Genomic DNA, 19,342 nt, shown 5'->3' with positions numbered 1-19,342 from the left:
AGATATTTTAAAGTTAAGAGTAAAATGAATGTATGAGCTACTTCAACAAAAATTTCCGATTTTTTTTCCATAAACTATATAAATGACATATATCAAACATATGTATATATCTTGATACCAATTCTTTTAAATTTTAACCAAAGCTAAAGAAAAAGATTTCCAAAGTACAGTGTTAGTAATTTAACTTATGAGTGTGTATAATGTATTTTTGAGTTTAAATTTATTTTCTCATTTCTTTTAAATTTAACAAAAGTTACTTTCCACTAAATCGATCATGTTAAATAGATAATATTTAAATATTCGGTATTGTAATTTTTTCTAGAACTCATTATTGTAATTTGATATTTCTGATGTTATCCAGAACAAAACACAGTATCATCAGATAATAGAGTCAAAAAAAAAATTAGGCCGACATTAGATTTGTCTTAATTTAATCCCGGTCAAGAAGAATATGATAACTCAATCAATTAAAATTAAAATCAATTAAAATTCAGGTTACAAAAACAGAATCAGATGAGGTCAAAAAAAAAAAAAAACTAGAATCAGATAATTAACTATATAACATATTCATAGGTAAGCGATCCATGCGATCGACAACTGCAAAGGAAAATTAATTATTTGAAATAGTTAACTTTTATAATTGATTATATATATTTGATTTCGTTTTCCTGTAAGCACATGAGTATATATAGAATTAGTAAATTAAAATTTACTCTCTGTTCTTTTTGCTAATTTGCTATGATTTGTATAATATTATATATAGAATATAGAGAAATATATATATATATATATATATATATAATATTTGAAAACCAAAGTTTATATAATAAGATTGATTCTGTTATTCTCTAAAGTGTCAAACAATAATATTATTTGTGGGACAATGAATGATTTTTTAAAAACATTTACACGCAAAAAAAGAAAAGCAAAATGATGCTGTAGTCAGAAATTATCTCTGTACCTCCCGAACAATGCATCTAATAAATAGAAGCTGTAAATACTAAATTAAACAAAGACTAAACCGCGAGACCATCAAAATGAAGAGATAACGGGCAAGTATTAGCTCAAACCAACTAAGTAGGAAACCAAAACTCAAACCCCCTGCATCGACACAATCAGTATTTGAATAAGTAAAAAAAGTAACAAAATGCAATTAGGCACCAAACTGTCTAAAAGAAGTACAACCGGTTAAACCAATAAAAAGAGGATGATTGATCAAAGCAATTTCCTTATCTATTATATTAAAGCAGAAGTCAAAATGTCCCACATTCAATTTCAGCAAAATTTTACCATTTTGCCATTAATGAAAAGTGCTCCTCACGTTGAAATACTTTGCTCCTGGACGTAAATTGTCCTATTTTTCGCATTAAAAATAAATCAAAAAAGTCGACAGAAAAAATCTATTTACACAAAAAGTTATTTGAAAAACTAGAATTTGTAAGATCAATCCCTCAAATTTCTATATGATTCTCTTATACGTTTAATTGGAGTTTAGATGACAAAAATATGGCATGACCTAATCGAATTTTAACAAATTAATGGGCTTAGATAGTCTAAAGATCGACGTAAAAATAATAAATGGGTTTCTGTATGAAAAAAAGGCTTGATCACAATACACCTCTTTACTGAAAACCCTAATAATATAGAAACCCTAAAAAGTTAGGTCTTCTACATCTATAAATACAATGATATCATTTGCTTAGACCATAACCCAAAAAAAACAAAAAACAAAATCTCTCTTTTCTTGAATTTTTGTGATTCTTTGTCATGTTCTCAAATTTATATTTATATTTCGATCTTGCTGTTTTTAATGTTTCATCGACTAATCCTTTTTAAATTTCCTGTTCGTATAGTGGTATCTTGGAGAGCAAGATCCACAAATCATGAAGCTTTCGTAGTTGTTAGTTCGTTCTTTAATAAAGGTAAAATATATTGTCCTTTTTTAGATTTAGTTCTGATATATAATTCTTTAATGCTCTCAATCTTATAATTGTATTCGACTGATCCTTTTTATTCTTCATGTACGTATAGTGGTTTCTTGGAGAGCAAGATCTACTAATCATGAAGCTTTGGTAGTTGTTGGTTAGTCCTTTAATAACTGTATATTAGGTTGAGTTTGATATATAATTCTTTAATGTTCTCAAATTTATAATTGTATTCAACTGATCCTTTTTATTTTTCCTGATCGTATAGTGGTTTCTTGGAGAGCAAGATCCACAAATGATAAAGCTTTGATAGTTGTTGGTTCGTCTTTATATAAAGGTATAATACATTTTAATTTTCTAGGTTGAATTTTGATATATACAATTATTTAATGATCTCAGATCTATTTATAATTGTATCCTGATCAAATAATACCACAGTTCGTACTGATCCTATTTGTTTACTGATCATGCAGAGATTTATATGGAAGCAAGATTCATAAATCATAAAACTTCGTTTGTTCTTGGTTGGCCTTTTAAAATATGTATAATATTGTGCTTTATGATTCTAAATAATTCTGTTTACATGTTTGTATCGTGGTTTCATATCTAATCATATAATATTAATAACTATTTGACCTAGGTTTCATGGATCAGATGGATCAATCTACAAATTTGTTTCTACTCAATATCAGGTATTATTACAAGAACCAGATTTTTATGTCGATCCTCTTCTTTCAAGACTTAATTAATTAAAAAAAATCTTTATTCTTGGAATACTATATTGCAGGAAAACTAGAATTGTTAATAAGGATGATCTAGAGAATGATGATACGATTTCTTCGATAATTACAAGAAATATGTTCTTGGATTGGATTACTAATAATACAAAAGCTGATCAAGCGAAAGAAATCACCTATGCTGAAATTCCAAAATCATCCGTTTGGTGTGATAAAAAGATGATATGGAAGAGAAAATCAAGGAGAAGACAATTTTCATCACCCTATAATATCCCAATAATATTTGTTTCTTTAATTTAATTTGCATTCTATAGGATGTAACAATAATCTAATTATAAATAAATTATTTTTTGATCTTTTAGACTATACAACTTCTATGAGAATATAGAGTTTGGATTTGTGAAATATCTCATAAAACTACATATTAATAAAGTTATGCCTTTAGAACAAATAGTATATATCGTAGATTTATAAAATTCCTTAAATTTAAAACGTAAAATGTAACAATATTTTGATGTATATTCTTTATTTGTAAAAGCCATATACGAAAAATGAATAGTTACCGATTTATAAAATTTACAAATTTGAGAATATTGAAAATGGAAAAAATCATTGTTTGGGACATAAAACTAACATAAATAACTGATATATAAATATTTGAATGGATGTTTAACTGTATGAGCATATTTATTATAGTTTTAAAGTGATAAAGATGGAAATAAAAATATTTGAATTATCTTAAAAAATATAAAAAGATGATATTTAGTAAATTTTGTATAATCGGAAAATAATAGTATAAGTAAGTATTGTTTAAATAAGTAAATTAACATCTTAATCATTGTTTGGGACATAAAACTAACATAAATAACTGATATATAAATGTTTGAATGGATAATTAACTGTATTAGCATATTTATTATAGATTTAAAGTGATAAAGATGGAAATAAAAATATTGGGGTCATCTTTAAAAGTATAACATAGATGATATTTAGTAGATTTTGTATGATAGGAAAATAATAGTATAAATAAGTATTTACATATAGAAGAAATATTTACGGAAAATTATCTAGACATAACTACTATTATAAATATGAAATTAATTTAATAATTTAAATTTATGTATTTAAAAAATTAATTTAATAATTTAAATTTATGTATTTAAAAAATTAAGTCATCTCTAAGTTTGTATATATAGACGCAGGTCAGAGCTTATAATCGATATCCAAAACTCGGAAATATTCCAAGGTTCTTAGAATTTCCCCTTATTTCGTATGTTTTATATTTGATTTTAATTACTGAAATCATATAATGCAGGTTATATTGTGGTCATGAATAATACGGTTGATCGTGTTTCACGTTTGAATCCTTCAAAATATGAATGGAAGATCCATGTTAGAATCTTGAGTTTATGGGAAGAAAAAACCGTCCGACTTGTGTTCAACCCTAGAGATGGTTCTGACTGATAATCAGGTTTGTTGAATGTTTAAATTCGTAAATAATTACATGATTTTATGAACATGATGTTATCGTATGAGACCACGGTTGAAATTAATAAGCTAATAATATGATAATTTTTTTAATTTAATAGGGTAATAAGATCCAGTGTAGCTTTGGTGGTGATATATATGACAAATTTGTGTCTAAATTTAATGTTGGTGATTGGGTTGGGATTGAAAATTTTAAAGTTGGGTCATGCAGAGCTACAACCCATCGATACAAGATTATTATTTTGTATAAGACCAAGATTATTAAGGGTTCGATTGTTGGAGGTGAAGAATACTTTGATTTCATCGATTATAGTCTAATTAAAAGTGGCTATTATTGTGATGATTACTTGGTCGGTATGTTACATCCTCTCTATATTTAAAAATATATCTGTGATTGACTTATATTGTATTATACATGATTTTGATATGAAATTGCGTCTTACATTTGAAGATGTCATTGGAGAAGTAACCAATGTTGGAATATTAGATACTTGGAATCAAAAACAAAACTCGATGGTTCCGAATAACGACAACAAGTATGCGCTTAGATCACAAAGTGATAGTATTCGTCGATTGTTAAAGATGTGTTGCCGAGATCCATTGGACAAGAACGTGGATATAAGGACGATGATGGAGGCAATACTGAATCTGATGATGATTGTTTTCAAGAAGAAGAAGATTACGAAGATGAAGGCTTTTATGAAATAATGGATGAAGAGACCGATGATAGTGAAGTCGAATATGAGGAAGACATTGATGATACTGAAGACGACGAATATGAAAGTGAATCATGTGAAGATGCTGAAACTGAAGTAGAAGATCGTGAGGAGCAGGTTTATTTACCGAAAGAGAACGAAACACAAGAGTACTCCGGGTATTAGGATTTAAACATATTAAATTATAGCACCAGGAGGAACATTTAAACATTTAAACATATAAACGTTCTTGATTATTGTTTTAGTAATACGCTTTTGACGTGTGAGTTAACCGGAACAGCGGCTGGAAAGTTCTATGAGGCTTACAAAGATTCCATAGGTGAAAATCCCGTTTGTGTTATTCGATGGGGTGTAATTGATGTATTCCAAGGTACAGACGATCTATTCATTCGTTAGAATTTTAATATTTTTTGATTTTTTAATAATACTTTACTAATCTTAATTCTATTCCAAATGTATTGTAGGTAGGAGGATTGTATCTAACACTATATGCACACAAATTAGGCTTAACCCTGACATTCCAGAAGTTGAAACATTTGGACGTTTGTAAGTTACCCTATTTTGTTAGTTTATTACATAATTATTTCAAATATAGTCTCTTAATGTACGATATGTGCTGTAGAAACTCTAGGAAGAGAGCACGTACAAAAAAATGATGGGGACCATGAGCATGCGTTTTCTATAAGCCTACATCTAGATGTTTTCAGTTACATTTACAATTATTTCAGTTATTTACCTTTACTATTATTGTTATTTTGGACATGCATAATAATTTTACTTATGCATGAAACTATTATATTTTAGGCAATAAATTAATACTTAAATTTGTAGTCTTAAATTACCAATAGCTTTGAAACTGTTGTTCAACTCAAATGGGCTTTACCTCATGAGACACTAATATGAAAGGTTTCGCGACTCTCCGTATATATATTGAAGCACTATTTGTCTCCACTACATGTTGAGTTTTTTTATCTTTCATCGCCTCTTCTTAACAATAGTCGTCCTCTAAGTTTCTTTACCAAGTGATTATCATCCGCATCTTTCAAGTAAGTTCTCTAAGGTTTTTTTTAATGTCGTTAATTCAATTTTTTGCTTACGAGAATTCTGATTTCAAATTTAATAGTTTCGATTTTTGCCATGGATGGTGAATGTTCTAGAAAACGCAAAGAACTCATGTCCGATTATGAATGGGAAGACGAAGCAATTGTCAAAGTTACAAAGGCGTTTCAAAAATCTAGAGATGTCTCTCGAAATGAGACGGCGAAACGTTTCACCGCCATTCTTGATATAGTGAAAGAGCATATGAAGAAGAAAGAAGAATCAACCGAACTCACGTGTCAGCTTGAAACAATTGATGCTCAACTCTCACTAATTGATGATATCTTAGGTGGACACATCGATTTGATTGAGGAGCGTAAGAGGTTTGAAGAAGTTAGAGTAGTTATTGAGAAAGATGTAGAAGATTGTGTTGTGCCTAATATTGATTGGGATAAACTTCGTATCCCATTTAGTGGTTAACAATATTTGTAATTTCAGAATAACATTATCCTCGAATAAAATTACTATAATCATTATATTTACATTCCAAGAAAATTTCTATAATCATTATATTTACATTCCAAGAAAATTTCTATAATATTCGTAAATTTAATTTGTATACTATCAAAGATATTCACTCTTGATCTCATACGATAATATTAGAATTCTGAAAAATATTGATTTATACTTTTAATAATATATGTTAATTTTTTTAAAAAATATATTCATGATAATTTCTATAAAACCATAAAATAAAGATGGATACTAACCAATTTCGTAAGTTATCTCTTGTGATAATGTTAATTTTCCAGAAATAAGGTTAAATGAATATTCTAACCAAGATATTGTATGTCGATTTAGTATATATATACGTATTCAACAGATGATTCCTATCCTAAAGAAAAAAAAAAGAAGTATAAGAAAATTGAAAATATGAACAATAATTCGTATTCTTGTGTTCATCTTGCTGATTTAGAACCTTCTCTCATTCAAAGAAGAATCAAGGTTAAGATTGTTAGAAGATTTGTTTACAGTGCTGCATTAAACGAGGTGGTTGAGTTTGTATTAGCGGATGATAAGGTAATATATAGGCATATAGTTGTAATCATAACCATACTCGAATCTTATTTAATTTGATATTCTTTTTATAGGGTTCAAAGATACATGGAACTTTCGACCGAAGTTTGGTCCAACGCTTTGAACCGGTATTTGCTGAAGCAAATTGGATCATTATTTCTAATTTTGATATAACACCAGCTGTTGGGGATTTTAGACTTACAACACACAAATTTAAAGTTCTATCAAACATCATGACTTCGGCACAAATGATATCTTCTTTGAATGAAAAATATTATTTTTCTTTCGTATCTTTCATAGAAGTCGTTTCAAGCTCGAATTCATATAACTAATATTTTCTCAAAACTTTCATGAATAATAATAAACAAATATCACATTTACTAATATAATAAATTTTATTCTTGATTCGATGAATCTAAATTTATGTATTTTAAATATTTTTTTAAAATAGATGTCACTGGTAACAACGATTGGAGTCGAATCTATCAATGGGACCTTTACACACTCTTTAAATTCCAACAGTCGAGATATATAACATAGCAATAAAACGTTACCTTTTCAACTTCTACATCCTTTACTTTTTCTAAACTAATCTCTTCGTAATTTCTCTTTGTTTCTATTATAAAAAAAATGGCGAGATTTGTGTTCCTTAACAAGGTGAAGTCCTCAACTATGCAATGGAAGATTTGTGTTAAGGTGTTCCGTTCATGGCGAGTGAAAAATAATTTGAATGAAGTTTTGTTAGAACTAATTTTGGTTGACGAAGAGGTATTGTTATTGTGCTTTTTCTTTATTTTTAAGTATATATGGATTGTCATCAAGTATATATGGATTGGCTTAATATTCTTCTAAATATTAATTATACATATACTGTGAACTAGGGTTCATTTGGACATGCCACAGTTCCAGCGTCACTCTATGGTCTTACGTATCTTGATATGTCAGAAAATCAAAGGTATGTTGTTGAGAGGTTCAAAGTCAAGGAGGATAAAGAGCAGATCCAGAAAACCAATCTCGGCTATCGTTTTATTTTCACAGACAAGACTATAATAAGTCTTGCAAGAGATCCTATTATTTGCAAACCTTTTAATAACCTGTGTTTTAAACGTGTTTATGATAATGAGTTTCATGGACGTTGGCCTTACGGTAAGTATTAGTTTTTAATGGATTGTTTAAATAAACTTTAATTTTACTACTTATAATACAAATCAAAATATTTTATGCAGTTAATTTGATGGGATGCATCACTAATATTGGGGAAATCAAGAGTTTCAGACAAGAAGACAGTGCTGATCGTTGGATTCTGATGGAACGATACATCAGATTCAGAATCATGTCAATTGAATAAGTTCTAATATTATTGCATGCACTTTTTGGAGAAATCTAATAAATGGAACGAAATTACTTGAAAGATTTATATGTAGACACATTATGTTGGGTAATCTTTTACACTTTCTTAGATTTTATTTAAGTTAACTTTTTTCCAAGAGGATATGTACTTGACTGCTTCGCAACCGGATGTTATGCCAATCATATGTTCAAACGTTACAAGCTTGGAAACGGGAAGAGGATTTGTCTGTTCAAAATGTGGAAAGGAGTCAGATTTGGAGGTAATGAAATGGTTGAATATATCATCCGTTAAAACTCTAAGTTGTAATGATTATGAAATTTTTGACTGATTATATTTTTTAACAAAAAAAACGGTTTTGTAAGATGATAATGTTCTCCTAACTAACAGTGATGGATGTTCGGATATAATAGAGGATCCAAAGGGTGAAGAATATTCAGACTACATGCATATGTAAGTTAAATTCATACATCTAATCATTAAAAAATAAAAATAAATATAAGTATATGAATATATATTAAATTGTACTTTATTTTTTCTCATAAACAGGTACAATTACATTGATCATGGAGAAACAAGAATAAATGATTTTGATGGTACCGACTGTCAATTCTTCATGGACTTCAAGTAAATAACAAATTTAACCTTCTATATTTAGAAACTAATTGATGAACAGTACTGATCAGTTTTTTTATTTCCAAAATACAGTGATACACCTGACTCCTATATTCATCTTGCTGTTGAAGATTTATTTGAGAAGCATAGAATTCCCGCTTGAGTACTCTCTGCAATATTTAGTTTTTGTTTTCTGTAATGTTTTAAATTTCCGTAAAAACATGAATTAAATATTTATTCCATAACTATATTGAGTTATATTAGTTATGTTAGCATTATTTAAAAGTATTTGAACGTTGCTTGAAATTATTTCAAATTAAGAAGCTAAAAAGTTGTTTAAAAAACATATTATAGCCCAATGCATGATGTTGATAAAGTTCATCATCCAAGGAGAAAATTCCAAAATAGGTGTTTCTGTTCAAACATCTGCATTTTTCAACAAACCAATTACGAGAACCTAGAAAACAAACGATATATTGTTCATTCATATCAATCAGAAACGCGTGCAACTTTCCCTGTGTAATACATGATATTTTGTACTAGCCACATAAAATAAAAAATTTAATTGAATCGAATTATCTTTGTTTTGCTATAAATATAAGAAACCATTAAAATTATAAAACTATTGCAGTTCTTACTCTATTATATCCTTATTACTTATATCCACTTAATAAAACAAGAAACAATGGTCGTGTTAGTAAAAGATTTGAATCCTACAGTACGTGATCCACGAGTTGCTGTCAAAACTCTTAGACAATGGCCACCGCATTTTATTGATGGGCAACTTTTTATGAATGTTTGATTCTGACGGAAGAGAGGATATGTTTTCTATCTCTTTTTATTGTCATTTGTAAAATGACAAGTTTAAATAGTATACTTAACAAACAAAATTATATTCCTAATACAGGGAGGAAGGATTGATGCCAAAATAGATGCTGCTTTATATGTAGAAAAGTTTCATGACAGAATTAAGGAAGGAGACTGGTACATGCTTTCAGGATTCAGAGTGAAAGCTGGCCGATGATCTTTCAGAAATTCAAACAATCCATTTGTGATCTTGTTCATAGACCAAACAGAAATGATTCCAATACCTCCGAGAAGTATAGACAATTTCTACCGTCTTATTGATTCGTCAATGATGCAGAAATTTACACATGATGAGAAGAACTGTTGTGTTGGTAAGTTCTAATAAACAAGTATTCGTTCTATTATAATTAATTTCTATCTATAAGAAGACGAAATAATATTCTATTTTTCTGGGATTCATTTTATGTTAGATATTTGTGGAATGGTGATGCATGTAAATGAGAGTCGGACAATTGATTTCCTCGATCGTCAAAATGGCTACACGTCCAATAATAAAGTTGTGACATTTACTATTCTTGACGTCATGTAAGATAATTTGTAAAACTATCAATATTACTTAAATATATTATTAGTAAATTTTAAAGTATATGATTAACTATTACTATTACAAAAAATGTTATAGTGGCAAAGAGATCGAGTGTGTTGCAGTTGGCGAAACTTTTGTTGATTTTCTTAAAAAAAGGGAAAAATTCTTTCCTCTCCTACCTATTGTAGTCAACCAATAATGTGTACGCTTTTGTTTTGGAGGATATCTGTTTTTGAAGGTACTGTAAAGTATCTTCATAATTGTAACACAAAATTTATTGCATTCAATTATCATTTTATTTCTAACCAAAATTATACTTAAATAGGTATCGAATTTCTGATGTCTCAATTACGATGTTCGAAGGTTATACTTGAAGATGAAATTGCAGGAATCAAAACGGCCGATCTTGCTAAAATGTAATTACTATACTAAAAATGTAATGATTTTTTCTATCAATTAATGATATCTAAAATCATTCTTATTTTGTTTATAACAGTCGCTGGCCTGACGATGATTCATCTGATGAAGACTGTTTAGAGGAAGGTTGCAGCTCAAACAACCAGAGATGAGGATGTCCTGATGTTTTCAATAATTTCCCATGATCTTATATGTTTTGAAAATTTTCAATATTTAGTTGTTATAACTTTGGACTTGCGTATTCGTGTTTCGTTATGTCATAAATTTCAACTATTTTAAAACTTACGATTTAGTTATTATTGAATTAGTATAGTTTAATGTTTAACAATACTATTAATTTATATCTAGAACACTAAAACTGGTACGCATTACGGGAAAGGTAATATGTTGTATTCCGTTATTAACTAAAATTGGAAATATATGAAATATAAACTTTGACCCAAAAAAATTACTTTATGATTGTATAGTTATAAATTTAAGAAGTTAAGTTTAAAAAGATTATTAATAATATCTCTTAGAAAAAAAGATGGAAAGGTATAAAGAGTAAACTATGATTATTGGAAATCAATAAAATGTTAAAAAAACAGAAACGGAAAACCATAATAATTGAAATGAAAAATAAATTAAAAATACCATTTAAGTATTCTCGATGATATTATTGTTATAATGTATGCCAATATCTAATGTTTAAAATTTCCAAATATATATATATATATATATATATATATATATATATATATCCTTATCAATACATGCTAACTCTATAAATATTAAACATTATTTTGAGAACATAGATTCATATTTTTCGTTTCAATCCAGTTTATGCTATCATGGCTAATCTACTTTCCAATGCTATAAAGAATAGCATCAGTAAAAAAGACTATTTTGTTGATTTGAACGACTTGAATCCTTTCATTCATGAGTGGAAGATTAGAGTCAAGATTTTAAGGAAATTCTAGTCTGTTGATCCTCTCTACAAAACGACTGATTTGATTTTAGTTGATAAAAATGTATTTTTTATACGATAGATATTTCATAATCTAGATTGTTCTTGACATGCATATAACGATTTACCGCAGGGTCAAAAAATACACGCTTTGATGGGACCTGAATTTCGGGACATTTTTATAAACAATTTGGAAGAAGGCGAGTGGATAATGTTGGCAGGTTTCTCACTAAGCAATGTTACCGGGGATTTTAGACCAACTGATCATCGTTTTATGATACACTGGACAACCATAACATGGTTTAGAAAGATTGTTGCTTTGTCTTCAAATTAATTCTTCTCTTTTGTATCATTTAATGATATCAAAAGTGGATATTAGACTCTGCTTATTGTATTGGTAAGGAGAATTTTATATAAAATTATAAATATCGAGATGAGAATTGATTATGGTAATTGTAAAATATATGCAGATTTTAGGGGTGATCGATTGTCATGCCGATTACCAAAGTCTTATGCGAACAATTTCTTTAATGATTGGATAAATTGTGTTGATGATATCATATGTGTAATACGCTTTGCAAAAATTGAGAGAAAACAAGGTAAAGTATAATTCTGTATATATATATATATATATATATATATATATATTTAATAATTATATTAATTTCATATCGTTAAATATATATTACAAATTTCTTCGTATAGATTCAATCATGGTGACCACGGTGCACAATTGTACGAAGGTGATGATGAATCCTCCATGTCTGCAGGTCACGCAGATGAGAGATGCCTTTGATTATATGGAATCCTGATTTTTAATTTATTGAAGTGTATGGGCTTTTTAATTGTAATGGAATCCTTATTTTTATAATTTAAAAGTTTATTCGTCTTTATGTTTGACATATACAATTATTCTATAATTTAAAACTTATGATGTTCGTTTTGGTCTGAAATATGAAAGAATTATTTTTATATATATAAAATATCATGTTTAAACTTAGTTACAAATAATTAAGGATTTAAGATAATTTCTATTTAATAGACATAGAATTTTTCCTAATTAATTTTAATAATCAGTGGGAATTAAAGTTCTTGAACGAACATAATTATATTATATGGTTATATTATTCTATAATGCCTAAAAGGTAGTCTCGAAGATATTTAATATCACTTAGATTTAAATTTCTAAAAACCAATAGAGACAGAATTGTTAACTTCCCTTGTACGAGATGGAAAATAAGTATATTAATTTTAAAAATGCAAGTTTGCATTATTATCATGATATACTTAAAGAAATATTGATTAAATATGACAATTATCTTTTTAAGAGAAAAGTCAATTGATATATTTAAAAATTATTAGTTATCATAATGCTTCTAAAAAGAAAATTGATATAATATTCAATATTATCATAATTAATTAAAAATGTTAAATTCTGAAATTATATACTAATATACATCGAATCATTATCGACAATTAGAGTTTTAGTTTTTTTGAGAGATTCATTATGGCCTCCAAACAGATCATAATCTCTCCCTATGTTAAAATTAGTGATATCAATCCTGCTCTAGATCATTATAAGATCAGGGTTCGTGTGATAAGACTTTGGAAAGAATTCAAATCGCTGCAGATGGTTTTAGTCGATGGAGAGGTTGATTTCAGTAAATTTAAGCTTCTTTTGTAGAAAGTATTTTAATAACATTTTACTATTGAAACTGGTTCTAACATGACGTTTGGTATTAATTTAAGGGTACGAGGATTCATGCGTCTATTGAGGATGCATTGGTGAAGAAATTTCATAACCAGCTTAATGTTGGTGAATCGAAAATAATCGATACTTTCAGTTTGGTGGATTATGACGGTGATTACAGAACAAGTGCTTTGGGATTTAAGATAGTGTTCTATAGAACAACCATAGTAAAACCATGTGATGATTTCCCGGTCCAAGTACCTGAAAAATACTTTCAAGAATTTTCAACAATCTTGGCTGGGGCACTAGACAAGCAAGTATTGTTTGGTAAGTTGTGCAAATATGTATATGTATATATATTAAAATAACTTGGATTATGAATCATGTACTATAACCAGTATTGTTATGTTTTGATAGATGTGATGGGCCAAATTGTTGGTGTTGGTTCTATAGATAACGTTAAAACTAAGGGAAAGGACAAAGTGAAGATAAGTTTTGACTTGCAGAATATAAGGTTTGTTTTAAAAAAAAATTTAAACTAATCTTAAAAAGCGTAAAATAATCAAAACTTTGTGACTACAGTTCTGATCGATTGAGTTGTACGATATGAGGTGGTCTAGCAAGAACTTTTGAAGCTTCTATAAAAGAACACGAAGACTCGGTTGTTATCTGTGTTATTAGATTTGCATGTTTGAAAGAGTGGAAGGGTAATTTTTAAAATGATACATATGCGTGTTCTCTGTTTGTGTTAATTGAATGAACCTCTTCTTTAAAACTCTTATATTTTGTTTGCAGGTAACTACAGTATATCAAACGCATTCAACACCACAGATATTCACTTAAATCCATCAAATCCAGAAGTTGAAAGATTCCGAAAGATGTATATAATTTTTCTAATTACAAAACAAACGCTTAACATGTCTTTAATGTGTACACATTCTTATTTATTTTTTATTTTCTTAAAAGGTTGCCAAACACTGGCGTCGTTGAACTGGTTCAAACTGATGATGAAGCAAAGCATGTACAACCAAACGTAACTTTATATGAAGAGTTTTTCATGATAAATGAAAAGAAGACTATCGACGATATCCTGTATTCACTCGAGGTATTGTTTATCTAAACAAAATACCAAAAAAATAATCGTAATTACCAAAAAAAATAATAATAATGATGTTTGTATATGTAGGTATGAACATGTGTGACTATTGAGACGATCTGTTCGGTGGAAAACGTGCCTAAGTGGTACTACATTGCATGCAAAGTTTGTAGAAAGAAGGTTCAACCAGATCCATTAGAATCGGACAAGGGTAAACAACGTCTATATAGTTGTGGTGTTTGCGACGACGATATCAAGGAAGTCGATTATAAGTATGTATTACTTAATTTTTAACTTACTTAATATGATTAAAATTGTATTCATGTGAAAAGGCTGATCATTAAATGGCTTCTATATGCTTTAGGTATAAACTCATACTGCATGTTTCCTATGGAACGTCTCCAAAAATTAAGCTGCTATTTTTTGATGGTCTAGCTCAGCTTTTTTTAGGTAAAAAGGCTGACGAGTTGGTAACACAACTAGGAGAGGTACGTCTAATATAAATGCTGAATTAATTTAACTATAAGAATTACCTCTCTCATTTTTTTTGTGAGTATGTTTTTAACAAAATCTTAACAATGATCAGGACGATCTTAACATCATGCCTGTGTCTCTTTCTGATCTAATTGGGAAGACTATGCTCTTTCAGCTTTCTATCACAAATGATAATTTGAAGAGTGACAGGGCTTCTTATGTTGTTGAAAAGTTTTGGGAGAAAGATGATATGGTAAATCAGTTTGTCAAGGTAACGTAAAGATTATAAATGTAATCATAAAAATGTTTACAATAATTATCATGCTTTCAATGTGTGCTAAAATTACCTTTAACAAACTTGCTAGGAAACTTACGGAAAGGTTCATAATGATAACCAAGAAATAGAGCCAAATGAACAAGTTCTTCAACTTACGTCAGATGAAACAGTATCACTTTCGACAAAGAGAGAGTTGCCTGGAGTAAATGAAGACATCGTACGAGGTCATAGCATGACTACTAGAAAGAAGATCAAGACTGAAAATCAAACATAGTATTATTTTTTATGTTATGCATTACAATAAAACAATAATTTATGCTTTAATAATTATTTACTTCTAAATCTATGCCTTTTAATTTGTCGTTAAGAGTAAGGTTATTTATTATTTTTAATCATGTGAAGTATGAGTTATAGAACAACTTTGGTCTTAATATTCGAATTTTGTTATTAATTCTTAAATTCTTAAAAATATAATTTCAAACTATTAAGTTTTTAAAAATTTATGATGTGCCAAAAATAACATATAAACTGTTCATAAAAATATTAATCTAATTATTTACTATTATTCTGAGTAGTTTAGACAAAATTAACTCAAAATAGTATTATTGATAATAATTTCATATTTAAAATTAACAAATGTTTTAGTAGAAACAATCTTTAAAATTTAATTACGAAAAAAATAACATATGTTAAGATAAATCAGTATATGTTAACTTGATATTTAAAATTATCCTTAGCATATTTAAACGTCAATTAAAACCAAAATACTGTGATAATAATATCCGCTTATGTAAATATTGAAGCGAATATTTTTATAAATGTAAAGATTAAACCTACTGAATATTATATAAATGAAGAATGTCATCACCCTAAGCTCCTATATTTTATTTTAACGCAGGACGATGAGACCTGAAAAACTACCAATACGGAGAAAGAAGCATCCAATTCATGTCGTCAATACAACAGGTAATTAATATTCAGCTTTTGAAATATTTAAAAGAATATTTGTCTATAACATATTGTATAACGTTCAATATTATTTCAGCAGATAATTCAAAACTTGCAAGGATGAAAAGAGCAAAAACTCTGAAATCAAAAAAAAAAAAAAGAACCGCAATGAAGGTTGTTTCTATTCCTACATATTATAAAACACATACTAAATATTTATTAATATAGAGTTATTGGTGTTTACCTATGTAGATGGTTTGCTTTTGCCACTGATGCAAGAAGATTTTGCATGTTTTATTGTTTCTGATTCTGAGTCAAATGACGATAGCGATTCTGATAGCTCGATGGGTGAATCTGAGTATGGTACCACACACAATGTAACACATGAATATCAAGCTGTAACATCAGAGTTACAAAATAATGGTATTTTTTAAAATCAAATTTTCCTTTTTGTGATAAACTTTAACGTATAAACAGATAATTTTTTTAACTTTATAATGTTATTAGGTTATTATGACGATGGAGATCCTTCATATATATGTGAAGATTGTGGGGCATATATGTGGTATGGAGAACGCTTAAACAAGAGACGTAAGAAGGCGAAACTGATTTATTCGATGTGTTGTGGAAAAGGGAAAGTCAAGCTCCCCAAGCTGAAAACTCCACCAAACACATTATCGGCATTGTTATATAATGACGATGATAGGAGTAAAAACTTCCGTGATAATATAAGAGCATAGAATATGATTTTTTCCTTCACGTTGATAGGTGGAAAAATAAACCATTCTATTAACAATGGTAGAGGGTCGTACGTGTTTCAGATGTGTGGAGAAAATTATCACCGTATCGGCGATATTCTACCTGAACCCGGAGAAAAACCGACGTTTTTACAGCTTTATATACATGACGTAGATAATGAAGTTCCTAATAGGATAGCTGCGTTCGGGTCAGTTTTATATAATGTTTAATAATATATAAGTAAAAAAATATATTGATATGTTGCTAACATGTGTATTGTTTTTTCTTTGAAAGACCATCTGGAGCTACAGAGAAAATAATGCAGACAATTGTAGTACTTATAAAAAGGATGCTTGATAATCATAATCCACATGTACAGGCGTTTAGATCGGCACGAGAAAGATTTGATTTAACCAATAATGTTGCAGATTTGAGATTAAGGATTCCTGCAGAAAGAAATGCTGATGCAAGGACTCATAATTTGCCTACATGCAATGAGGTTGCTGGTTTGATACCAAGTGATTTCAACTCTGGTGTATTTAAGCGTGACATCGTGATAGAAAGTCGTTCCGGAGGTTTGCAAAGAATAAGTGAACTCCATCCAGCTTACTTGCCACTGCAATATCCATTATTGTTTCCATACGGAGAAGATGGTTACAGGTTAGGCATTGACATTGGTTTTATAGATACGGCTGGACGAAAAAGGAAAACAGTTTCCATGAGAGAATTTTATGCTTTCCGAATATTCGAAAGATATCAAGAGTCTTCAGCGATTGTAATGTCGGAAAAATTATATCAGCAATTTTTGGTAGACGCGTTCACAACCATAGAATCTAACAGATTGAATTTTATTTGGCTGAACCAAAACAAACTCTGGACGGAAAAAATCGATAAAATAGTTGAAGTTGTTAACCAAGGAAACGAAGATCTTGCAGAACACGGTAAAAGAATCTATAACCCTTCATCGTTTACAGGTGGGAAACGTTATATGATGCAGCATTATTTAGATGTGACGGCTACTTGCAAATACTATGGTTTTCCTCATATTTTCATAATGATAACTTGTAACCCCAAGTGGCCCGAAGTTGTCCGTTATTTAACAAGGCATCGTCTTAAGCAAGAGAATAGACCAGATATATGCTGTCGAGTCTTTAAGATGAAGTTAGATAGACTAATGGAACAAGTGACTAAAGAAAAAACTTTTGGTGTTGTAAATTCTGGTATGTTTCATATTATTAATATAGATTGAATTTTCTATCCGTTGACGTGTTAAAACCCTAATTTATTAACAATGCCTTTGTATGTGTTTGTGTGCAGCTATGTATACAATAGAATTCCAGAAGAGAGGTCTGCCTCATGCACACATGATCTTATTCCTGCATTCAGACTATAAAATGCGTACACCAGAAGACATTGATCGATTCATAAGCGCTGAGATTCCTGATAAAGAACTGGATAAGTATTTATATGAAGTTGTTTCTGATGTTATATTTCATGGACCTTGTGGTATTCATCACATTGAAAATTTTGCATGAATAATGGTAAGTGCACTAAGTTTTTTCCAAAACCATTCATGGAAAAAACTATCGTCGACGACGCTGGTTATCCAATATACAAACGGAGACAAGACGGAAGATTTGTGCATTAAAGAGGTTTTGATTGTGATAACAGCTTTGTTATTCCGTACAACCGGGATTTGTCCATACGTTATCGTGCTCATATTAATGTTGAATGGTGTAATCAGTCACGCTCAGTGAAATATCTTTTCAAGTACATCACCAAAGGGCCGGATTACATTAGAGCTACTGTAGGAGAGGAGGATGAGCATAATGAGATCAAGAAATATTATAGCTGCAGGTATGTATATTTATAATTTTTTAAAAAATGTAAGACAAATTTGAACTTACGTAAAATATTTGTTATTTTTATTAGATATGTCTCCGCATGTGAAGCAGCTTGGCGAATATTGGCTTTTCCGATTTGTTATCGTACTACACCCGTAGAAAAACTTCCGTTTCATCTTCCTGGACAGGAATTGGTTGCTTACAATGAAGATGATCTTATCGCAGATGTTATGAAGCATTCTGCCAGAGGATCCAAATTGTTGGCTTGGATGGAATGCAATAAAAAATACCCGGAAGGTAGAAGTCTCACTTATGCTGAATTTCCTAACATGTTTGTGTGGGTTAAGAGTAAAAGAATCTGGCAACCAAGATCTAAGAAAAGAAAGAGTTTTGCAGTAGGTTGAGTTATTTATGTACCACCCTCTATAGGGCAGGCCTATAACTTGAGAGTTCTACTTAATACTGTCCCAGGAGCCACAAGTTTTGAATTTTTGAAGACGGTTAAAGGTAAACTGTACGAAGAATTTAAAGATGCCTGTTTTGCATTGGGATTATTGGATGACGACAAAGAATAT

The 19,342-nt window shown here is 29.3% G+C and overlaps 2 protein-coding genes across 2 annotated transcripts; both read left to right on the top strand.

Annotated features, from left to right (window-relative positions):
* The first annotated feature begins 13,343 nt into the window (after positions 1 to 13,343).
* LOC147942461 (uncharacterized) lies at positions 13,344 to 15,511 on the top strand. Its single transcript, XM_087456065.1, has 10 exons — positions 13,344 to 13,361; positions 13,450 to 13,717; positions 13,808 to 13,904; positions 14,015 to 14,097; positions 14,186 to 14,270; positions 14,357 to 14,495; positions 14,592 to 14,758; positions 14,851 to 14,974; positions 15,073 to 15,231; positions 15,326 to 15,511. The coding sequence occupies exons 1-10, from the start codon at positions 13,344 to 13,346 to the stop codon at positions 15,509 to 15,511; spliced, it is 1,326 nt and encodes a 441-aa protein (XP_087312191.1).
* A 628-nt stretch (positions 15,512 to 16,139) lies between these two features.
* Positions 16,140 to 19,171, top strand: LOC147942460 (uncharacterized). The gene is made up of 8 exons (XM_087456064.1): positions 16,140 to 16,203; positions 16,438 to 16,548; positions 16,693 to 16,893; positions 16,954 to 17,131; positions 17,218 to 18,143; positions 18,241 to 18,382; positions 18,595 to 18,780; positions 18,856 to 19,171. The coding sequence occupies exons 1-8, from the start codon at positions 16,140 to 16,142 to the stop codon at positions 19,169 to 19,171; spliced, it is 2,124 nt and encodes a 707-aa protein (XP_087312190.1).
* The last annotated feature ends 171 nt before the right edge of the window (positions 19,172 to 19,342 follow it).

This window comes from Camelina sativa, chromosome 6, assembly GCF_030686135.1.
Source record: "Camelina sativa cultivar CO46 ecotype springtype chromosome 6, ASM3068613v1".
NCBI classification, from domain to species: domain Eukaryota; kingdom Viridiplantae; phylum Streptophyta; class Magnoliopsida; order Brassicales; family Brassicaceae; genus Camelina; species Camelina sativa.
This window is presented reverse-complemented; position numbering and strand designations above follow the sequence as displayed.